Raw genomic sequence first — 24,996 nt, 5'->3', positions numbered from 1 at the left:
TTCAGAACGCGTTCCATGTGTGCCGAAACTATAATAGGTACAGACAGAATTCAAAAAGGTGGAGAAGGAAAAAGACGAAAAAATTTTAATGCAAAATATCTGCTTTCATACTGTTCATACCATGAGGCCAGAAACAGATAAACTTTCTCTCCAATCAAGTGCCACACTGGTCAAATTTACAAATTCTTGCATAATACAATTGCTTTTTACAATAACTACCACAAATAAATTCCTTTAACAAATGACTTATAGAAACATAATACTTCATTGAAGCTTCTTCAACCATTGTGTATTTATATGTGTATTTATTTGACTGTTACAAGGCTAGTCGCTAGTTTCATGTCATAGTAATAATGTTGTTAATTTCACCATTTTGATGGTCGAGTAGTATTCCCATAATAACATACAGTATGTCTTATTCATGGTCAACTTTCTATCAGTAATAATAATGCGAACAGGGTATCAGTTGATCTATTATCTTCTGCATTTTTGAAGGCTCGGTATATACATATTGTCTGATGTTGTTGGATTGTCTAATAATTTAAGATGCTGAAATTCACTTGAAGGTGAATTACGGAGGACAAACCATCCAATCATCTTGCAGTCTTGTATCATTTCTTTCTGGTCATTCAAGATGCAGAAGCCTTAACCATTCACCTTGAACTTAAGTTGACTATGAAACAAGATAATGTTTGACAGTTATAATTTGATAGAGTATTATTATTTTCTGGTATTTTGCTTTAAAATCTACATATCTGGAATTTTTATGCATATTTTATGTCTTTTAGTCTTAGTAATGCTGAAATGATATTTTTTATTGCTCTTATTTTATATTTTGTATAATGCTTATATATATATATATATATATATTTATGTTACCCAATTTATGTTGAATTCACAGACTTGATCTATGGAAATGTGCACAATTGAAAATGAAGTTGAAGGAATGCTGGCTCTTATCGTTTCCCAGTAATATCTGATGTTGAGTTGAGACTCAAATCCTGTCATCAAAATGGTGCGGACCCCTACACATATCGGTGTATTTGATTCTATTGCATCGATAATTCTTCATCATACATAGATTATCGCAGAGAAATCAGCACAATTTAGTTTGCATGAGTCACAGCACAAAATGAGGATGTCATAGCACAAAATGAATTACTTCCTACTATTCTCATTACAGCCAAAATATGACAATAAAACACCCATTTGATATTGTAAATTGATAATAAGTTGTAAGTTTGTATTGAATCAAGGTTGAATATTGCTGGACAATCTCTCTACTGGGGATTGTCATAAAATCTCAAATAACTCTATTTTGTTGTGTTTCAATTATATATACTTTAGGCTGAAACTGCTCATGTTTGAAATTGTTCAACTTTTCAAGAAACTTTTAGGTCTTCAGCATTACAAAGGAGTTTGCATAAGGCCTACACCAATACATCATCAAGCATTTGCATCAAACGTATGATGGCAAAAGAGTATTTAAAGCCAGAGTGATGCTCATTTAGGGCTGAAAATATAGTTTGGCACATCAAATCTTTCCATTTTTCAGCAATATTCTGCCTTGGTTTAACTGTATTAATAGACAAGGTCAATCAGTATAAAAGTTTGAATGTATTTTCTACTTTATGTACATCTGTTATTTACTATCATCTTTATATTAAAACCTTATTGAGGTTTCAATTAAAACTCTTTTAATCATTATTCCTCGTTTCATGAGCAAACTGCTGGATGGGGGATGACATGAGGGGATAGTCCATCTTCACAATCATACAATACCACCAAAAATTGTGTGCTAAGGATCAATCAAGTGTTGGAATTGAGTAGCTATGTGACAAATGAAGTTGTATAGCTGAAATCTGTCATTTTGGATAAGTGAAAATTTTGATCAGTCCTGTTAATATATATCCTTTATTGCAATGATTGTATGCAGTTTAACACTGAAATTAATTTAACACTTGACCAATCAAAACAAAATAAAGAGAGGTATAGCTATTACCATGAACAGTCTCATATATTTTTAGGTAGTATAAACAGTAATTAACTTACATTATTTTGAATGCTATATAATCTACCTATAAATAAAGTAGACTGGTTGTGGAACCAATGTAATATATTAATTATCATACCACAGAATTTCATGCCAAATATTTATTAATGAAGCCAAACTGATACAGTAACAAGTTTACAATGATTTAAGTTATGATGAAGTCAGGAATGTAATATAGTAATTGAACAATTAATGTGATACCAATACACAATATGTAGGTTTGTTGAGAAACAGAAATAAAGTAATTATTGAAGAACAGAGATAACAACCTGAATGAAATAGGGTTCAAGTCCTAATTTTCTGCCCCTTATTAATGAAGACAACCAGAGAAAAAATTATCAATTGTTAGGGTTCAGAGCACTTTACACCATTTTACATCAAAATCAAGTGAACTAAAGTAGAGAATCTATTATAAACCAAAATAATATGATGATACACCAACTTGATAATAAACATAATGGCCCACTCAAACAAGTTTGTTCTGTATCTCTATGCTTTCAAATCAGTCTGCAAAGTAGTATAATAGACTTACATGAAGTGTCATTTGTCATTCACTTACAATATGGGTGATGTTCATGGCTGCTTGCATGCTTATACATTTACTCTAATAAATATATTGCAAAGAAATGCCAAAAGTAGTGGCTTATTTAGAGGTCGGTCATTGGGCCTTGCTTTGAAGAGACACCTCTCATTTTCTAGATACACCCCTGAAATTTAGTATGTAATAAACTCGCTATTATAATTAACATTTACATGATAAATATATAATATGAAATAACAAAAACCATTTAGTAATATTACTATTAGTTTAAGCTTATAACAAGCTTAGGCATTGAAGCTTAACATTAAGCTCCTGGTCTCAAACTCTTCTTCTGTGACAGGTTAATCTTATCTCCCATACTTAATGCCATACCCTACAGTAATTAAACAAAATTCATACAAGTTTTTGAACATAGAAAAAACATCACAAAGGTTTTGAAGTTCAACAAAAAATACAAAAATAAGGTATTCAAAAAGACACCAATACTTTTAGTCCAAGTAGTCTACAATTTGTATGATGATGTTTGTTAAGGTTAGCTTTCTCTTTAGAAGATTTTTACCCCAATTGCCCAAAGCTGAATATAGTTCTACATGACACCCCTGATCTTTTTGTTGAACTCTTCAACACATTCAAACTTAAATTCAATATGACAGTGTAAAACATAATTGGAAGTGCTCATGGTAAAATTAGGGGTGTTGATTGTTGGCTGTTGAATTATATCGAGCCTTGATTTCTAAGCAATTGTTTTGAGGAAGTTTTCAAACCCAAAGAATGATGTGTCAACAGCATGAAATGATAGTTATTCAAAACAAATAATCCTATACTAACAAGTCAAAGAAGCGCATAGTTCATAATCAAAGACTTGATAAGATTTTACTATCAACAGTATCAAGTCTAAGTATTAAAACACTAGAAGTACAATACCAACCTGACTCTTAGCTCTGATACGAATATGACCTTGTACTGGTGAATCTTTACCAAGATGAGCTGGTTTCTCGATACTAATATTAGATAGTACATCTTCACCAAATATAGATCTAGCATACATATTGGCTGCCATAAACCCACAGTCACCAGATAGAGCCTGTAACAAGAGAAAAAAACTTTCCGTTGACTTTATACTGACCTTGACAATTCAAAATTGACTCGCAAGGTCTTTCATAATTATTTTAAGTGTTCAGAACTTAATTTTATGGTTCTACATGATTATTACATGACATGATATTAGTCTGACAACTGCATGTTAACGTTGCAGTGATACAACACTCTTTATTGTTGTAAGAAAAGTATTTTATAGAGCCAATGAATATTCTGTTGTATGAACATCGTTACCAAAGCACTGGCCAAAATCTCATTATAATTATAATAATAATAATTATAAATTTCATCATATGATTAGATGAAAGGTTAAAATTCATTTAAAATTGAGTTAAAACAAACCTTTTCTGGAGTTAAGCACTTCATATTGGTACATTTCATAAGATGTTGTAAATATTCAGCTAGATCAGTAATATTAGTATTTACTGCTACTTTGTTCTCCCATTCAAACTCAGCCCACATCTGTCTAAACTCGGTATCGGTACAAGTTGCTGGTACTATATAGTCCATTATATCAATATGTATATCATTTAATACTACACAGTTACGATCACTGGCTGCACCACTTACATCATATACTAAAAATATAATTTAATTATTACATATTCACTATTACTAGTTGAAAGATATTGTAATAATCAACCATGAACTGGCCAAGGCTTTTAAGTTTAAAAATGTACAAATGGAGTATTTGAAATACCTTACAATGTCTAGAAATAAAAACTTAAGGCTCTCCATCACAACTCTATTGGTAAGTTTTTGTCTTTTAAGGAATCAATGTTCTGGGAGTCCTAAACTGGGCCAACAACTGACAGAGGTATTTAAAGTGACTGTAAAGAGCTTTTCTAAAACATTTTGGACACTGATAGCATATTAAAATCAATATAAATAAAGTACAGCATGTAATATTAACAATTTGTACTTACCAATATTTCCAAATATAATTCCATTTTCTGTGGAGGCCACTTTAACATTAGCTTTAATATTACAGAAATCATGTGGTGCCATGGTCATTGCTTGTGGTTTCTCTACTAGTTTTAGGTCACCTAGAATATACAGACATCATTTATTAGTTCTCTGTGACACAGCACATGCATGGTTGTCACTTACTTATTGTTTTTATTCATGTTGCAAAATAAGATAGCTGAATGTATTGTAAATCTGGTTTGGACAATCTGTTCTACACGTTACTAGCTATTGAAATTACTATCTTTTATAATCAATTTCCTTGAGTGGCATTTAGTAACTGGGGTATGAATAACTGGACGCTATTATATGGATAACAATTATTTTAATAAATAACTTGCGATGTTTCAACGATGATGCTTTCGCCTTATTTCTTGATAAAGACGAAAGCCTCATTATCGAAATGACGCAAGTTATTTATTAAAGTAATTGTTATCCATATAATAGTGTCCAGTTATAATCAATTTCTATCTCATTGGTTTGAGAAAATCAGGATCTACAAACTATCGTTAAAAGCGAATGTGTTCAATGCTTTTTCAATTTCATATAAATAAATCAATATCTCATTGAAATAACAATGATAAATTGAGTACTATAAAAGAGATATTTACCTAGTGTAGCTAATTCTAGAGTAAGATTCTGTAATGTATCTGAAGTTTGATTAACTATCAAGACATCTAATACAATATCATACTGGTTAACATTCACATAGGCTTCAGCATAAACTGGGTCAGAGAATCCTGTTAACTGGGTCACCTGTTATAGAAAATAGACCAAATTAATGAGCTGAATTGGATCACATGACTATTGACATCAGACAATGATCTACAGGGTTCACCTGACATTGCACCCAAAAAAGTCATTAAATAGACTCAAACCAACCTTCAAGTCTACATTTTCAAAATATGTGAATTTCTGAAACAATAACAAAGGAATCATTCATAATTCCTTATAATTACCAAAATAACATGAATATGTTTACTTCAATAAGGTTATAATCACTTTGCAAGATTGACATATATTGGCCTATAATTCAAATTTATGAAGTCTAACTTACCTTATTAAGTTTAGTAGAACCAATAGGATCAGAGTCTTTTTTATTAGTCATACCCAGAGCCTGAGACAAGGTCAGTTCAAACATATTCTAGAAATACAAATAAATATACATAGTACAACATAATACATATAAATAACTTAAATATGTAAACAGAATAATAATGATGCTTGAAGTGTAGCTTTGGTGAGAAAATCTTTTAGCATATTTGTCAAGTTGATATAGAATGATTATTGCTTGAATTTGGTATATAGGAATTAATTTCATATATATTTTATCTAAAGATGGAGATATTATACAGGCAAAGACCTGTTCTCTTATCCTGTTTATATTTCATGTTTCAAAAACTAAGATAACAAGTACTGTAATAAGTGAATAAGACAAACAATATTTACCTCTCCAGTACCTAAATCTGTTCTGTTTATTAACTGAGTGAATGATACAGGATCATCAGCATGTACTCTTACTACTTTCTTCTCGGCTGCCTAGAATATATGTTAGCAAAAGACTTCATAAGATAATAGTAGAATGGCAATATTACAGCTAATTTCTTTTAACCAATCTGCAACTTAACAGAATTAAATCTTTTAATATGATTAAATTGCTAAATGGCAATCAAACTAATAAAATAAAATATGGCACCTGTCACAAAATTCTGAGAAACATTCAATATGTTGATATATATAGTAATCCAATAGGCTGATAAAACTCAATTAGTTTTAGTTTTTAACCAATCTTGAGATGACCTGAATACTAAAATAAGTCATTTGAAATGACTGAACATTTTTCCTACCTCTTGTACAGCCTTCTCCTCCTCTATTTTAGCAGCTAACATTAGAGATAGAGAGCCTCGACAATCTTTGTTAAATATATCATTCATAAAATCACTTCTATCAGCTAATACACGAATACAGTTAGCTATACGATCTACATCATCATCTGTTATAGGCTGTCAATAGAAATAATCAAATACATATCATCTATTACCAATATATCTAGAATACCTATAGAAACAGTGTATCTTTAATTACTATTTAAGAGTAACACAATGTTATTCTTATAACTAGTACTGTCATTGAAAACCCTTACTTTGTTTCAAGGTATAATTCAGAAAAATAATATTCAAATTTTCAGCTCCTGGCTCTAATGCAATGACTATATAGTATTTTAATAAATCACCTTGGTAGGTAGACCAGATTTTCCTAGATGTATCATCGTAGCCATAATCAACATAGATTCAGCAATAAATGACTGGAAAAGAGAAATACAAGTTAGAATAAACTAAGAATATTGAAAGACATGGTTAGAAAATTATTTTATATTGAGATTTCTATTGTTAACATCTATAGAAAGTGAATCTGAATTAATTATGATATTCAGTTCAAGTTACTTTCACTGTTATTATCATTACTAGATAAATATAAATCTCAATGAGAGCCAGAAGAGTCCATATTAGTATGCTATCTGATTGAGTCTCTCTTTGTCTTACAAAGCTTTCTGATTCTAATTTATAACTATGAATTGGTTCTGCATATTTATTTATATCAAGTACTTACATTTTGTTTTTTAGCATCTTTATGAAGGTGTATATATCTCAAGGCTAGTTTAGTTAAACTGGTAGATAATGCTGCACCAACAAAGAAATCTCCTTCCATTAGATACTGTCGCAATGGTGGCCTGAAATATACAGAGAGTTGTAAGAGTTTGAATACATATACAGTTTAAAAGATATCATATCAGTTGCGACACAGTTTGAATTGCATTTGAAACTTTTTTTTAGACCACTAAAATGATAAAGAAGCACAAGATATATGGATATACTGTTTCTGATATTTATTAACTCAACGTTACACATGCTCATACAGCCCGTGTTATCAAGAGAAATGAATAATCTTACAAGACTACAGTTAATATATATCAGAAATAGTATATCTATATATCCTTACCTATGCCTATTTCTATTTGTCTTACAAACAGTACTAAATGATAATTTCAATCTATTATTTTTATAATCTTAATCTCAAGAAACACACTTGTAAGATTTTTAACGTTTTCAACTAGATGTGACAGATGTGATAGACGCTTACACCGATGCAGATTAGAATTTGTACTTACATTTCATCCTTCTTGCGAACTGAAGAAGTACTAAGAGCTGATTGTGTGGCATAGGTACCATCAGCTGTTACTAATCTCTGTACAGCTCCACCAGACTGGATTTCTATTCAATAAATAAAATAAAAACATACATTAATTCTTTTGATAATATAGTAAGTAAGTTTCAAAGTGGTTATAAATGGATATAAGATCTGATCTGGCCGTTCTGTTTAAAATTTGTAAACTTAAACAAAAAAAGTTGTAAGAAAATATTGACTGTCTAATTAGACCATACCTTCATCTTGTACTTCACCAGCAGCTTTCTTCATCTCATCATCAACTATTGGTATCTACAATATATAATAATCAATATCAATTAGTAATCAATATATATAACATAATCTAGTCATAACCTTACTGAATACTTAATAGACAGTCTACATGTACTAATTACTTGAAAGGTTTGACTATATTAAGCATGTTTCAAAGGTTTCTGATCTAGCAAATCTTTTATAATAATTAGAATGAACAGCTCCACCCATACAATATATTATATATATACAATATTCTACCTACCTCTCCCAATGATTGTCTAACTAGAGTCATAACTTGTTGTATATCTTCACCTGATGTACAATATTCACCTAATATCCAGAATGCAGCTCGATGAATTCTACAAAACAATAAATTAATAAGTAAAGTTGCCCAGTTTATCTTACACTAAAAATTTCACAATTGTTTGTCACAATTCATTCTTGTATCATGAAACTATGATATGGAAAAAGCCAAAAGTTTTGCTGTAAGATTTAAAGCTGAGAGTATATTGTCATCTTGGCTCCTGTTCAGTCAGTTTGCTAACCCTTCTCATACTAAAACTCAAGATTATACAAACTTTATTTCTAAACAATTATAAAGACTTTGTATCTGAAACATTGTGCCAACAGCTTAGAAGCCCTATGGTCACAATACAACAAGCATACTTACTTGACAGCTTTAATAGTAGGGAAAACTTCTAGTAATTTACTGAGTACTAGTGGTCGTAATTGTTCAAATCTTTGTACAGCTTCTCTCATAAATACTAATACATCAGCTGCTGCTAGCTCATTCTGATCTCCCAAAAACTCCATTAACTAGAATATATAGAAGATTTTAGAAGCATTAAGTTATATCTCAATGAAGATAATAAATACTTATGTACACAATTTAATATGATTGAATTCGTTCATTTTGAAATATTTTTTGGCAAACATGTTAGTCATCACCATTTAATGGAATGGTATCTTCTCTTCAACATGTTGGAAACTAATATATATTTCTAACATCTTTCACTACAGCAGGCAAACTGAGGTAATAAACATTCATTTCACATGATATTCAAACCGGTCAATCAACATACTTCTACATAGCCATTTTCGAGGTTTATTTTCCTAAGATTAACACATGCTGAAAACTTATATTTATCATAAATATATATAGATGAAAAGGGTTGCTTTGATTGGTTCAAATTCACCTGTCATACAAAGCTAGTGAACTATTGTAATGTCAGTCAACCATCAGTTTTCAAATTACTACTTCGTACTGGGCTCCTAACCACTAAATCCAACTTTACACAAAACAAGCTCTGAATAACATTATTGGAATTAAAAACTTTGATTATTGAATAAAGAATGTTATGTACTTACCACAGGTATAATAACTGGAGCCACGTCAGGAAATTTAACACTACATTGATGTAATGTACGTACTAGTATCTGTCGGTATTTACCAGTGTCTTCATGTTCTACATTATTAGTCTTTACTACTTCCTTCTTTAATATCAATACCATCTACAATATATATATAAGGTATATTACTTTACATACAGGGGACAAATATATCAACCTAGAAAAATTTGACAATTTCACTAAGTTTGCAATGATTTATTAAAGATAAGCTTATAAATAATTATCTTATATGTGAACTACAAGAGCTTAGGAAGATATAGGTTTAATATCCTGTCTTTAGAGTATTCACGAACTTAATATCTGTATATATTATCCTTCTGATTTTCATAAAAGATTAATATAAATTAAATAAATAAATACTCCAAGAGTATATATATATATAAGTAGGTGAAAAAGTATGGATGCGACTGTCACCTCCAATACCTTAGAGAGTTTAGCTATTTCATATCTTATTAATGTCACTTACCTCTTCTATACTGCGTGATGTTATCAGTTCTAAAGCCAGTTGTAATGTTTTCTTTCTAACTTCTAAATCAGGTGCTGCTAATACTCTCAATATATCCATTACTAGATCCTACAAATATACCCAATTCTAAATAGAGAGTTGTTTATCTTGATACATTAAAGCATTCTAATAATTTGTGATAAGATAGATCAAGAAAACTAGCTCTTTTCTATGTTTGAGAACAAACAGAACCAAATTATCTTCAATCCCCAGGTAGAAAATGCCATTTACTTCAATAATAATTAGCTGTCTAGTGATCAGGGTGATTAGCCCAAATTTCTCAAGTCTCTCAGCGGGCACATTTTCACTCCATTCCTAAACTTAAATGTTTGTTAGAGATCCAATCCTCACCTGAAGAATTTTCTCATGAGCTGGTACTTCTTTAAGAGCAATCAGTCTATCTAATACAATTAATTTAACATTGTTATCACTTTCTTTAACAATTAGTTCTATATAACAGCTAGCTGCAGCCTGTAAATGAACAAAAAACATTTACTGTAATTGTGACAGAGGTGATTGAAAGTAACTAAAAAATATTCAACAGAAGGCACTGGCACTATAGAATTTAAAGAATTTATGTGCCTTGTACCTTGTCAGTTTAAAATAATTTGATATTTGGCACAGACAATGGCCATCATTGTTAATTTTATAAAACTAAATGTAAGTTAATGACATGTATCAATTACCCATAATAAGCATAGTTTGAAATAAGACCATCAACAATTATGTAGGCATTCAATAATATTTCCCAGAGATAGTAGGTAATCTAAATTAGGTACATCAACAAATAGTATAACCCATGACATTCACAATTTTGACATGTCAACACTTTTTGGAGAATAAGATGTCACTATCTGAAGCCACATAAAAAGAAGATAGCCTTGGTACAGCTGAAGATGCAATAAGTTTGAACATACCTTGATAGCTGTAGGAGCACTGGATAATGTGACCAATGTACCAGCAGCCTCGTATCTGACAGCTGGACTTGAGGAATTCAATAGATTATAAATACATCTAATAAACCTAGCTCTTTCTGATGGATTAGCATGACACACCTGAAATTATTGAATGAATAATTATATTAATAACACTCCTAATTCCACCCCAATTTAAACCCCTTTGGTTGTGATGTTACATTTTACATTCAGAACATTTTTAAACAACAGCAAATATCAAGATGTTGTCAATAAACTATATGACAAACACATGACAATTATATGGAATAATGGATGTTTATTTAATCTGACAATGACATGTGTAAATTGTGTGAAATTTTATTGATGAAATGTGCTTTATTTCATAATAATTGTTTTGAGTTTGTGATATGTACTCCTCAGTTCTAAATAAGACTCAAATCTTATAAATAAAGCAATACCTTATAAATCAACTCTACAATAACCAACTGTAAAATATCACCAAATGATGTAACTTGATCTATACAACCACTTAGATAATTCAACGCTCTATCCTAGAATAAAGAAAAATATTGAAGTCAGCACATTCTACACGAAATACTCCATGTATGAATATTACTTATTAATATCACACTTGCTCTTGGCAAATCAGCCTTCAAATTACAATATTGTGTTGTACTAAGATTCAAATTACACCTCAATATAAAAGGTAAAATAATATCATATTGAAATGCGTCGTCGTTCATATCAATGACACTGGTGGCTTGAAGTCTTAGTTGGAACAAAAATATTATTACAAGACTATAGTATGAAGTCTAAATTACCTGATCAGCATGAATCAACATCATAAAAGCATTTCTCTTACAAGACATATCTTGTTCTCCTTCTAGGAAATTAGCAATTAATTCTGGTGCATCAGGGATCAAAAAGTCATGGTTTCTGAAAAACAGATTTACAAGTTTTTTAAATTTAAGCATTATTTAGTACTGATACCACTTAACATAAATTTATAACGACAATATTCATTTAAGCAAATTGCGAAAATATTCCTTTTATATATATATATATCTTGTAGTAATATTATAATATGAAGTAGAATGCTGCTTATTTTTCTTATATATATAAATTTTAACATTAGAAAAAAGATCTGCCTGTATCTGTAGTGTTTAAATAATCTTAAATTATATACAGCTTATTATAAGAATTTAATTTAATTTGAACACAGAAAAGAAATCATCATAATCATGTCTACCTAAAGATAGTGTAGATAGCCAGTACAGCATTACGTCTAACATAAGAATGTCTGTGTTCTAAACATTGTCTAATAGCAGGCATCAAAGGTTCCAATAATTCAGGTTCCTTTATTTTACACAGGAATCGTAAAGTTGAACCTCTGATAAATTCATTAGGATGTTGTAAATCCTGGAAAATAGAAAATACAAATTGATTTTTAAGGAAATAATCATAATACTAGAGAGTGTTAACTACCCATATAATATGTATTTAAGTAGGTAACTTGTCATCTACAAATCAAAATACAATCTTCTCAGGTAGCTTCTTGCCAGCCAAAAGCAAGGAAAAATCAGCTTGGATTTGGGAAAAACAAATATGTTAACAAACCTTTCTGTAAGCATCACAAACAAGAATCATCTCCTGTAGAAGCTTGCCGTCTGGTAAAGTTTTGGGTACAACTTCCCAAAATACCAACAACAACTTTTTAATCATGTGATCTTGCATCGGCATCACAAATCTAATAATGGTCATCAACAGTGATGGCATTTTTTCACCGTTCAATATCATCTGAATTGTTTTCTTAAGAGCATCTATCTTAGTCTTTACATCACCTTTTTCTGAAAAAAAAAAGCTTTTATTCAATGGAAATCTAACTAAAGGGTGTTAAATGAAATACTTCATAATACTAAAAAGAAAATCTAATGGAAATAACATAAAGACATAATTGATTAAAAATAAAGTATTCTTTAATTTCTAGCTGAATCGGTCCAACCATCTATCCTCACTTACCTAGATCTTGACGTAACTGCATTTCAGTTAGAGGTTCAGAGTCCATTGGCACATTGATCAATGTGTAACATGACTGTTCTGCTAAAGACATCTTTGCTGTTTACTTATAGGCCTATTGCTGTAAAAACAAAAAAAATATTCAATTTTCAACGAGAAAAAACAATTGCAAGTTTCTTGAATGACACATGACAACAGTAGACTATTTGTCCACAGCCAGATTGGCACCAAAATACGTCTCTTTGAGAACTTCTAAATAGAAGGACTTATAATTTATCAATTGCTTCAAATATCAATAATTACCATCACCAAAGATGTAAGTGGCCATTGAATTCATTTTCGGAACTTTTGGGAAGTTTATGAAACTTATTTTCATAACAGAGCAAGCAAGGATCTTTCTCAGTCTGAAACTGGTAAATACAGTTTGCTTATCTATTTTATTGAAATATTGACAAGACCAGACAATATTTGAATAACAAAAAACATAACAATAATTTTATGTTGTACATTGTCAATATCCGAATTCTACTAAAAGCTCATCACAGAACAAAAATAATGACTGAAACTTGCCTTTTTATCAATGTCTGTTTTACAAATTAAGATCAATCTCTTTTAATTTCACTTTTTAGTTACACGGCTATATTTATTCTTTTGACAAATCAACATTAACGTGGCCGGAAGTAAAGCCCTCTACAAGGTAGGAAAAGATAACTCCTGCAGAATCAGACAACAGCTAATTCAACCTTTCAAATTATTTTTCAACTTCAAAGTTATTAAAATGCACAGAAGAATAGAAGAAATGAGCCTTTGTATTAGTTTTTTTTTCTTTGGGGGGGGGGGGGGGGGGGGGGGGGGGGGGGCTCAATATGCCCCTGTTCAACTACAGAACCAAGGTACCATGTTTTGTGAATGTATGGAGGGCAATATAGGCCTGTAACTGACCGAACATGTAATATAGTTATATACCTACATAAATAGTTATTTAATAGTTTTTCAATTTAAATGTGCTCTCATAATTCATCTCAAATGCATGTTTTTTTTTCAAAACAAATATTCGTCCGATATGCCCCGTACACAGGGCTAATAGGCTACATGGCGATGGACTAAGAGTAAGGCATGTAGGCTTATGAACTTGACTTTATTATTGAGTGACTTATTGATAAATACAAATAAGATAATTTTCTTTGTTGATATTTAACCCTAACTTTATCTAACTAGGCCACTAGTATTGTCCTAGAACTGTATATGACTTTTGTTTATTTATTTTACGAGACAGGAGATATTCTAGTTGCACATTAGGTAAGTTTGTTCGTCTTTATTGTTGTTGAAAAACAATGACATAGTTGCAGATTTCTGACAGTTAGTTGGGCCTATATTAAGGACTCAAAAGCCTCTTATTGGCATGCTTGAGGCATGCTTGACAAGCCAAGATAAGCACAATGAATATATCTAGAGATGTCACATGATGATAAAATACCTTTTCAGCTCATCAAAGCTGAATTAGCAACTTAACTTAATTTGACCATGAGCTTGCAAAAGTAAGCGGTAAGTATGCCTGTAAGCATTTACAGAGATAAAATCTGTATATTTTTAGTGTGTCATCATGACAGATACCAACTTGTCAGCTGTTTTGTATAAAACACAAGATCTAAGACTGGTAAGTAGGCCTATAAAACTAAGAACTATTCTACCCTCACCCTCTCCATTGGCTCTAATTTGCAACTCATCTACAAATCTTACATGGCATCACTTAACGACTATTGTATTGTTAAGTATTGGTCACGTCTATTCGATTAACAAGGATGCGATGACTTCCTTATCACAAAATCAGTAAGTTAATTGAATGGGACAGATGCGCCATTTTTTTACCATCATATATACCATAGTCTCAGAAACGGGATTTATTTTTAGCTAAGCCAATTAGTAATCAGTGTTCGCAGCATAGGCCTACCGTCGAAATTTGAGCCTTCAAATTCATGTGTGTTCAGAATTATCCGCGTTTGGAAGTTAAAAAGACGAGTCGCCTTTTCTTGTCTGAATAGAAAAGACATCTCTAGAAATAAAAATAAAAAATTTTGAAGGAATTTTGCGAGTTTCGTACATCTCTAATACTTCTGAAGGCAATATTCAAGACTCAAATCAACTTTTCTGCCTTGTATTCACTGTTACAAAACATAATAACGTAACGGCTTTGAAGGTTTGAATAACATTTAATCGGGAAGGACAACATCAGGAACAATAAACATCAATACAGGTACAACAGAGGAACATCAATACAGGTAAAACACATGGACATCAATACAGGTAAAACACAGGAACATCAATACGGGTAAAATACATGAACATCTATCATCCCGAGACCAAAAGGGCAGGGGCCCACTTGGAGCAAGAAACTGGACTCACAAACTACATGACCCTTTAACTAGATTTATATTTAGATCTCGCCTAGGTCTCTCTTCTTTTTAGAATCAGGTCCTATTCCTTTTTGTCAGGCTCAGAGATATGAACTATATTCTGATTGGTTGAAACCTAAGCGTCCATAATGCAAGAAGGGCGTTGATTGGTCAAGGGACTGACCATGAGAATGTTGACATTTGTTGACACAGGAACAAAATGCATAATCTTTTATAATACTTCATAAGTATAAGCTTAATTAGTTAGGTAGACTCAGAACAAAGAGGTAATATTGTCAAGGACTAAAGCTGTTAAAAGGCAACGTACGTAGTATTATCTAATATACTACCTTAGATGTAGATGCTACATTAGCAATGACAACAGATATTTAATTTCAAGTAGCCGAGGTGTTAATTGACTATTTAAAATATTCTATTCGTACCTGTTCTGACACTCATTGCTAGTCAACCCTAATAATACATTGTGTTACATCACTGCATCGGCACATTTTTTATTTTACAGGTTGATCGTCCAATACCGGAACCTGGCCAAGGGGGTATGTAATGAATAATTATTGAATAACCTCCATCAACTATTTTATCCGAGTGACATTCTGAACTGTTTACCTATTAGACAGCCCCAGTGGCATAGTGTGTTCCGAATGGATGTAGTTGAGGAATCTCTGTCTGCAAGACAACCCATGTCCACAAACTTCTTGCTGTAAAGATGACCACAAATTGGTTACACATACATTTGAGGTTTTGATAAGACCTTTAATTGAAATTGAAATCTGGTCAAGTTCGTCTGCAATAGGAACCATGAACATCAGATGGCGCAAATGGATAATGTAATACAGCCTCAAAGGATTGAAAACCTCTTTCGAATCCCCTAAGTTATTCTCCACCTTGAGTAGATCTACCTTCCTGCTAAAAGTTTGGCGCATCTTTTTAAACTAATACACAAAATATTTTTAGAGGTTCAAATATGTATGCAGAAGATGGGAATATGCGGCTCCGATGTCAAATTTTGGCAAAAGGGAGCTATAGGTCATTTTGTGGTTACTGGCCCCATGTTGCTCGGTCATGAATGTTCTGGTGTTATCAGTAAACTTGGTGAAGGGGTGACTAATTTGAAAGTTGGTAAGTCAACGCATAAAGACCCTTGGGCTTTTCAGAAATCGTTCCTGTATTACGTATAGTTGGCTATAGCAATGGGTTGCAATATGCATTCAAAGAGAAGTTGAAGAGTGGCCCTAGGCTTATTTAGCCTTAATGACGTGCAGAATATTATTGAAATCTTCTCAATGTAACTTCCTTGAGTGGCATTTAATAACTGGAGTATGAATAACTGGACGCAATTATATGGATAACAATTACTTTAATAAATAACCTGCGACGATTCGACTTTATCAAGCCATGGTGTCATTGCTTGATAAAGACAAAATCATCATCGTCGAAACGTCGCAAGTTATTTATTAAAGTAATTGTTATCCATATAATTGCGTCAAGTTAATAGCGCTAGATATTTTGTTGATGAAAAGACACAATCTCCTTGTAATCCTTCAATAGGTGATCGTGTAGCAATAGAGCCAGGTATACCATGTAGAAAATGTGAATGGTGTAAAAGTGGTCGCTATAATATTTGTCCTGATGTATTCTTCCTGGCCACGGCTCCTGATAGCGGTGCTTTAGCTAGATATCACGTACATGCTGCCGATTTCTGTTTCAAGTAGGTACCAATTGATCCCAGTCGTATTATATAGCAGTCAAGCATCAGACCCCAAACAATTTATTGCATGGCGAGTGCATGATACATCTTGAATTTCGAGACAATTATCCTTTTTGGAATCATCTGTAAATTTAACTTTGCAGACAAGTTACTATGTTCCACAAAGCATTTAGAAGTTACCAATACAGTTAAATAACATGTTGGAATGTGTTTTTGGCACATCGCGTCTTTCATACTCATAAGACTATCGCGCTTTTAGATTTTTTGTAACAAAGTGTTATATAATCCAAAAGGCTAAAATTGTTCTCTCTGTTCTCCGATTCTAGATTACCAGACAATGTAAGCTTTGAAGAAGGAGCTTTAGTTGAACCTCTGTCAGTTGGTCTTCATGCCTGCCAACGTGCTGGTGTTTCCTTAGGAAGTAAAGTTTTGGTTTGCGGAGCAGGTAAATGTTGGGCTTTTTTGAGAAAAAAAAACGTCTTCAGAAAAAAATATAAACATCTGTTGCACATGCATACCTACAAAAGAGGCCCCGTAGCTACCACGGGGCAACAACAATTCAATGACTACAATTAAACACCATTTACCATTGGCCCTCCGGATATATTACTATATGTACATATCTCTTTAACGAATTACATTTTATCTAACGGCATGTTTTTAGCAATGGATTTTACAGGCGCTCTGGGTCGTTATAAACAGCTAACTGGATGAATTGAGGTAAGGGATTAAGTTAACCATTTCTACCGGTAACAAGATAACGGTAATCTGTAATTTCAGGTCCTATTGGATTGTCAACCATGTTATCTGCTAAAGCCATGGGCGCAGCTGTAGTTTGTTTGACAGGTCGGTTGAAATTTCTATTCTAATTACACGCAACAATAATTACCTAGATACCTTCTGAAAGTGGGATGACCAGCCTCATCGCTCTGAGGGCCATGCACCCTCAGCTTGCCTCTCCATAGAAACGCCACCGCTGGAATCTTAAATTTAACAGGACATAACCATGGCCACAGAACATTTATGTCTATGCTATATTTTGAATATTACTTATATCAGATATAGATGAAAAGAGACTGGAGTTCGCCAAAGAAATGGGAGCCGACGTGACAGTTAAAATCGAATCTAAAGACGTTCTGGAAGTCGTTGGCAAGGTTAAAGCAGCGCTTGGTGGTATGCCTGACCAATCTGTAGAATGTAGTGGTGCTGAATTTTCAGTTAATCTTGGTATTCAGGTAGGCTTAATCTAGTGTTGTTTGCAATTTCTGTACGAAGTTAAAGACTGGAATGTCGTGCTTTATGATATATGCTTCTGGTGAAGTTAAGAAGACATATTTTATTCATGTGATGATAGGCCTACATGTTTGTCAAACTTAAGTTGATAAGTACATGTCCGTCGATATAATTCCAGGCAACCAAACCAGGTGGTGCTTTCGCGGTGGTAGGACATGGTCCAGACCCAGTTGCTATACCAATAACAGCTGCTATCGCTAGAGAAATTGAAATAAGAGGTTCTTTCAGATACATGAACACGTGAGTATGCTAGAAATCAGTAATATCTGATAGTAAAGGCTGTATTATCATGTCCTGTTGATAAATGAGAAACGCCCTATATGTTCACAGTAGACTTTGGTAAGCCTCATTCCAGTGAGTTCTGTAGAAGAATTAGTCGGCCTAACATTTTTCAATTTTGTTTTTAAAAAGATAGCAATGAATATAGAATTTCTCTTTGCATTAATTGTAAGATTGTGATTGATGGAATCCATAGATATTGAGGATAAGGATCACACAAATGGCCGCATATCCTTCCACTAGTACATCTATTTGAGCTATTTTTGTCTAATTCAGATGGCCGACAGCTATAGCCATGATATCGTCAGGCAAGATCAATATTAAACCAATGATATCACACAGATTTAAACTGGAGGAAACATTACAAGCTTTTGAAACAGCCAAATCTGGTGCAGGGGTTAAAGTGATGATATCTTGTAATAAAGAATGAACGAGGGGCATTAATAAAACCGTTTTTAACTTAATTTTTACATGCTGACTTCTGAAACCCTGATGTACACTGTGATACCAAAGCCACATCTTTGACCAACACTACAGACTTTATGGCAATGTGAGCCATTGAAGAAAACTGTCAAAAAAAACTATAACATTTGCAATGTCCTACAGTCTTGAGATTGAGAGATATTTTACATGTAAAATTATTGACACCAATACAGAGGATTTTAAATTATAAACGTGTTGCAGAATGGAAGACTGTTAAATGAACATTAAATTTAAGGTCTTCAAATTGATCAACAAGTGTATATATTCATCAGTTGGACTTACCAGGTGTCATGACTAAAGAAAAGAATCTCTATTATAAGCTGATATATCCATTAAACTAAATTATTATTGAAAAACATTTCTGAGCATGTTTCAAAATTACCTAGTTTAATGAATTATTACTTAGTTTTATGGATTTATTGGATTATATTGTTGTATAGTTATGACACCAGGTAAGTCTGCTGATGAACAGAGACTCATTTTAACCAAGTTTCAGAATATATATTATTGAACATGCGAATTCTCTTTGCAAACTACACTAAAAGTACCACAATCTATATCAGCACATATTGGATTCTCAAATACAAAACATAGATGGAATAATTTTTTAATCTACAATTTTCCATGTTTACATAAATAACAAATCCAGAAATATGATGTTTAAATCAGGTATAATCTATTTAGCAGTAGCAGCTAGTCCTTTCAAGGTCTGTAAACAGGCATTTATACTCTCTTTCTCCTGCAATAGACAATAATTATATGTTCATTAATACATATTGTAGGTGATCTATCCATAAAATTGTCGTATTTACATCGACTTTGGACCTTCACATGTGATTTCATTTGCTAACAAATTTTTCTGAAATGTGAACCAAAATTTTAATTGACGAAGCCAAAAATACATATGTAAGCTTATAACAAATAGTTCATCAAATTTTATAATCTAAATTGAACCCTGTACCAGTCTGGTACTAAAAGACATTCACAAATTTTACACGAATTACCCCTGCAATAGAAAACCAAATATAACTTGAATACAACTTTTACCTGCTGGGGCGTAATTCCCTTTAATACACCATCCAATATCCATCTCACCATATGTTCTTGTTCAAAATGTTTCCTGGTATTTACAACATCTACTTGATAGTCCTAGAAAGACAGAATTTATTATCAGTGAAAAACGACCGTTAGTGATCATAATATGAAATCTCTAACTACTTCAGCAAAGTATTGAGGTAATGAAGACAAACGAATCCATGCAGTGTTCAATATGCAAAAAGTAGCAAAAAGTTGCAAAAGAGCAACTAGGCAATATTATCTTTAAGACTCAACCAAGCTCTTCCTAAATGCACTGCCTGTAGCACTCATGACTTTGCTCAAATCTATGAGCCACTGCAGCTTTCAATTAACAAAAAAAGAATAGGAATTACTCATACTCCCCTGGTGCAGTATTTAATCAACCTATTATTTCCACTGTATTTACCTGACATGTATTACTAGAGTTTGAAAACAGAGGCCAAGGTTTCCATTTCACCAGTGATGATAATTTAATCAGTCAGGTTTTGAGAAATTGTTTAAACCTGAATGCACATAATACATATGCCAGAATGTAAGAGGGAAATTCCAAGTAATGGCCATAGGTAATGTAATGTACATGCCAGAATAGTCCATATAGGGTATTATATCATGAATATTTAAGATATAATTATCATACCAGTCGATTTTTAACAGCTTGATGTATGTTTTGAAGTCTTTGTCGGTATTCAGCCTCTAACTGTAAACCAACATTTTCCTAAATAAACACAAAATACAGGAATTTACTAAATAAGTAGATCTATTAAAATGTAAAATGTACACGATTAAAGGATTTACAAGTTCATTTCTCAGTTGTTTTTTGTCTTCAATTTTTGGTTAGATATGCAGCCATTTTGTAAGGGGAGATAACATATATTATTATGTTATTGTGGTCTGATGTTAGGTTGGTAACGAATTCTCTTGCATTCTCAATTCTGGTTAACTTTTTCTGGAATTGCAGGAGTTACAGGCATCGGACAAGGATTTGAATGTCCTAATGTCAAATGGTCCCTGATACACATAAAAGGCTAGAAACCCTCTTTACAATCCCCTTGTCACAAAATGAAATTTATATTTTTTTAACCAACACAAAACAAACAAAAAACAATATGATTGTTGTATTAAATCATTCAAGATTGGGAATCAATTATTAGCATTGTTTTGATTTTCAGTGAAAAACAGAACATCACTATATAGTATGATATATTTAGCTATTTATTAACAACGGAAAGAAGCAAAGTCTAACAAGTTACCTTTTTAGCTTCGAACATATAAGTCTCGCCCTCAGCATGCCAGGACTCTTTCTGTGCATTCTTCATGTCTTGATTACAATGGTCCTTTAATTCTTGTAGAGGAGTAATGAATCTGGCTTCATTTAATCCCTAATAGAAAAAAAACAACACAAAAATGTCTGAATGCCAACATCATGTAACATGTTAAAAATATAGATTGCTTTCATTAGTCACTATTTCAACAAATAATATCAGCCAATTTCGAAATATTTTTTCTGGTCCTAATAAGAGTTGAACATAAAGCTTACAAAGGAAAAATTTCAAAAGCAATCTGTCATTAGAAAATTTATAAAAACAAAGATTAAAACCCTGTATTGAAGCACCTAAACTAAAATCACAAAACAATGGAAGACCATTTCATTAGTTATTCAATATAAGAAAACGATGACAGTTATCAAATTGTTATAACGTGTACAATAAAATTCATGAGTAGAAAACCATAAGATTGTGTTTCATCATTGAAATCAAAGTTTCATTTAAAGGGACAGAATCACCATTTCCAATGGGTTGATTTGGGTAGTGAATATTTGTGTAGTTTGCAGAAGTACCAGAAATGTACAAAAATGGCACATTTCCTTCAAAATTACCTCAAAATAGGTATTTCACTTTTTATTTCTATATAAGTCTTTTCTATATATGGTATCAAGAAAGGATGATTTGTCATTTCAACCTTCAAACTCAGATAATTCTGGACATACATGGATTTGAATGTTCAAATTTTGATCTATTACATTTAGCTTAACTAAAAAAATTCTAGCTTTTAAGGCTTAGTTACTATTGTTCAAAAAAATTGTGAGTCCGTCTCTTTAAGTGGCACATAATTTATCTTGCAAAAAAATAACTCTACCTTGGTATATTCGTTATATCTTTCCACCACTTTTTTTTCATATTTTGATTTAAATATGACATATAGTGCAAGACTGACAAGGGCTCCTTGAAAAGCTTCATCATAAACAAAATATTCTTTTGAGCACATGAAACCCAAAAACCCAGTAATCAAAAAATAAGGACCTGAAATTTAAAAGTTATAATTCACTATAATTTGCGCTATTTACCGTATCTCAACAGAAAATGGCTTTAAAATTTCTTGCCAAAAGTGATGATTCATTCTTTCAGTAGGAATATATGTGACTAGATCAAATTTGTGCTATTTGAACATAAATTTACATTTTTTGATTTTAACAAATTTAAATATAGTAGCTAATAAAATTGGTTTTAGTACCGGAGGCTCCTGTTTTAGGATACAGATATTGAAACCAAGCATCAGGTAGAAAATCATGTCGAAGTTTCGGAGAGTCTGCTTGTTGTTTTATTGTGGGGAAGTTTTTCATGTCTCTTTCAGGACCATAGAAGAGATCTCTGGCCTTTTTCCAGTTGTCAACCATCTCCACAAAATCAGACTTGTGAGCAACTTGAACCTGGGACACTTGGACTTGAGATGCACATAGTAATCTAAAAAACAATGTTCAACATGATACAAAATTTATTACTTATTTGAAACTTGATACTAGTAGAATTTTATTGTTCCTTGCTCAAGTTTAAATATTGAATTCCCAAATCAGCTGTTCGTAGACTTATATCAAGTGACTTTGTTTTTTAAATTTGCCAGCATTTTACATCACCTCTGCAAAAACCACATTAATCTGATTGCATCTTTATCATTTAATAGCTGTTTTAAGCATTTTAATCTAATTCATGCTGTTTAATGTGTTCAAACTTCAGAGCTACACAAACCAAACTGATTTCCTTATGTTCCTAATTATTTAAATTTGATAAACTTTCTTCTTCTCCCATTTTCCCTAGGCCACTTGATTTAAAAATTAGTTAATTGGTTAAAATTAGTAGTTCGTAAGATGACCTCATAGCCTACCTTGGAGTCAGTGCCTTCAGAAGTGATTTTGGTATTACACCTGAAATGTTCAGAAAAATGGATTTTCAAAAGGAATGCAGTTATTCTCTCATCTTTAATAGACTAAAACACTACTGTTGTCTTCATTTATACTAAACTACTTTATCTAGTTTATATTGAGATATCATAATTTCTTCACAGAATGAATTTTAAACTCTATTTTTACTAGTACAGTGGTGTAGCTTTTTTTCGTGCATATAAGGATTCAACACCGAATTACGTCAGATTTAAAAGGAATTTTTTTTTTTTATGTCTCAGAAGTTTCCTCAGATATTCTATAAAATAATTAAAATTGGTTTGTTTCGTTTTTCTTTATGGATCCCCCACTTTGGCCCATATCTCATGAGTAACCAACTCAACAAAGGCGTCACCTATTTTGATCCATAAATGAGTCGAGAAAAACCTGTTGTATTGATACCCAGTGGTATAATTAACTTTTCTTAGTATTTATCTTTAATAGTATTTCATTATAACTAATGACAATTCCTTCAAAGATAAATGATTTAAGGAAAAAAAATTTGACTGACAAAACTAGGTAAGTAAAACGTAAGAGTGATGATTTATTTCTAAAAGTCTTTAAAAAAAATAAGGATATGGCCCAGATTGTGTTTCATGGAATTTTTCTGCTGACACAGATGACACTTGGAACTCCGATTACAGCTTGGGATCTTATGGCCAATAAAAAATTGTGATATTTGATAATAACTGAAATCCGCAATTTTGTATATGTCAAAGTATACATTAATACATTTTACCTTGCTTGAAACTACTGGATTCATTCTGCTAGCTGATAGTGTGCAGACAACCCATGTTTATCAAAACAAGCAAATGCAGAGGTCACGCGAGGTCGCACATGTAAATTATTGATAATTTCCGGAGATGCACGAAAAGTAGGTTAGCACGAAATTAGGTTACTTAACTGTATTACATAAAAGATACTGATTGGTTGAAGTGACAGAAGTCAGAACTCAAAAGGGTAGGCTACATAATACCTTGTTGTAGAGATTAATGATAGATCATAAATAGCCTACTGATAAATGATAGTAGATACTGCCAGTTTCCAGGCACATGCACCCTTATTTCTGTAGACTATATGCAAGAATTGGAGCTAAGTGCCAATGAAGTGGGCTAGAACTACTTTACTACTATGATATTGAAAATCAGAGGTATTCGGATTAACTTCAGCTAACAAGTCTGTCATTTGAAGTCACATATTATACATCGGCTGCACCAAAATAGGAAGGATTAATTAGGCTAAGTGTTAGTCTAACAAATAATGTGAAAGGAAACATTGATCAAAAGCATTTTATACAGATACTAACCACTTTTTGTTGCTACCAAAGACATCATTTTGGACGACCTTGCTGTGGCCGAAAACCGGAAGTGCAAAATTGGGAAATGATGAAGCATTCGGTTCATGAAGTGTAATAGATTCCAGTTTGTAGGATCTTAATTTCTTTTTTTTTTCAGCATTTCTTTCTTCTAAGCATAGAACTGAATGACAGTTCTATGTTCTAAGTGACAGATTAAGATCATTAAGATTTCATGTTTGAAATGTGAAATGTTCGAAATTTAT

The 24,996-nt window shown here is 32.1% G+C and overlaps 3 protein-coding genes across 3 annotated transcripts; 1 reads left to right on the top strand and 2 right to left on the bottom strand.

Annotated features, from left to right (window-relative positions):
• Positions 1–1,895: 1,895 nt before the first annotated feature.
• LOTGIDRAFT_183679 (hypothetical protein) lies at positions 1,896–13,616 on the bottom strand. Its single transcript, XM_009063940.1, has 24 exons — positions 13,539–13,616; positions 12,972–13,089; positions 12,570–12,799; positions 12,202–12,371; positions 11,774–11,888; positions 11,411–11,503; positions 10,953–11,090; positions 10,387–10,506; positions 9,997–10,104; positions 9,489–9,632; positions 8,791–8,936; positions 8,383–8,479; positions 8,102–8,156; positions 7,828–7,930; positions 7,269–7,389; positions 6,892–6,963; positions 6,506–6,661; positions 6,108–6,197; positions 5,716–5,802; positions 5,270–5,414; positions 4,619–4,738; positions 4,035–4,270; positions 3,523–3,678; positions 1,896–2,967 (listed from the first exon to the last, which is right to left on the bottom strand). Exons 2-24 carry the CDS (start codon positions 13,060–13,062, stop codon positions 2,899–2,901), a joined length of 2,862 nt encoding a protein of 953 aa, XP_009062188.1. The 5' UTR covers positions 13,063–13,089; positions 13,539–13,616; the 3' UTR covers positions 1,896–2,898.
• A 95-nt stretch (positions 13,617–13,711) lies between these two features.
• LOTGIDRAFT_205809 (hypothetical protein) lies at positions 13,712–19,336 on the top strand. Its single transcript, XM_009063939.1, has 10 exons — positions 13,712–14,267; positions 14,563–14,625; positions 15,885–15,918; positions 16,337–16,501; positions 16,931–17,090; positions 17,417–17,535; positions 17,871–17,936; positions 18,150–18,325; positions 18,502–18,623; positions 18,939–19,336. Exons 2-10 carry the CDS (start codon positions 14,572–14,574, stop codon positions 19,090–19,092), a joined length of 1,050 nt encoding a protein of 349 aa, XP_009062187.1. The 5' UTR covers positions 13,712–14,267; positions 14,563–14,571; the 3' UTR covers positions 19,093–19,336.
• LOTGIDRAFT_210633 (hypothetical protein) lies at positions 19,327–24,808 on the bottom strand. Its single transcript, XM_009063938.1, has 8 exons — positions 24,743–24,808; positions 23,382–23,421; positions 22,734–22,963; positions 22,359–22,522; positions 21,473–21,601; positions 20,860–20,937; positions 20,193–20,294; positions 19,327–19,884 (listed from the first exon to the last, which is right to left on the bottom strand). The coding sequence occupies exons 1-8, from the start codon at positions 24,768–24,770 to the stop codon at positions 19,822–19,824; spliced, it is 834 nt and encodes a 277-aa protein (XP_009062186.1). The 5' UTR covers positions 24,771–24,808; the 3' UTR covers positions 19,327–19,821.
• Positions 24,809–24,996: the final 188 nt, after the last annotated feature.

This window comes from Lottia gigantea, assembly GCF_000327385.1.
Source record: "Lottia gigantea unplaced genomic scaffold LOTGIsca_6, whole genome shotgun sequence".
NCBI classification, from domain to species: domain Eukaryota; kingdom Metazoa; phylum Mollusca; class Gastropoda; family Lottiidae; genus Lottia; species Lottia gigantea.
Note: the sequence above shows the minus strand (reverse complement) of the source record. Positions and strands in the feature narration are given on the sequence as shown.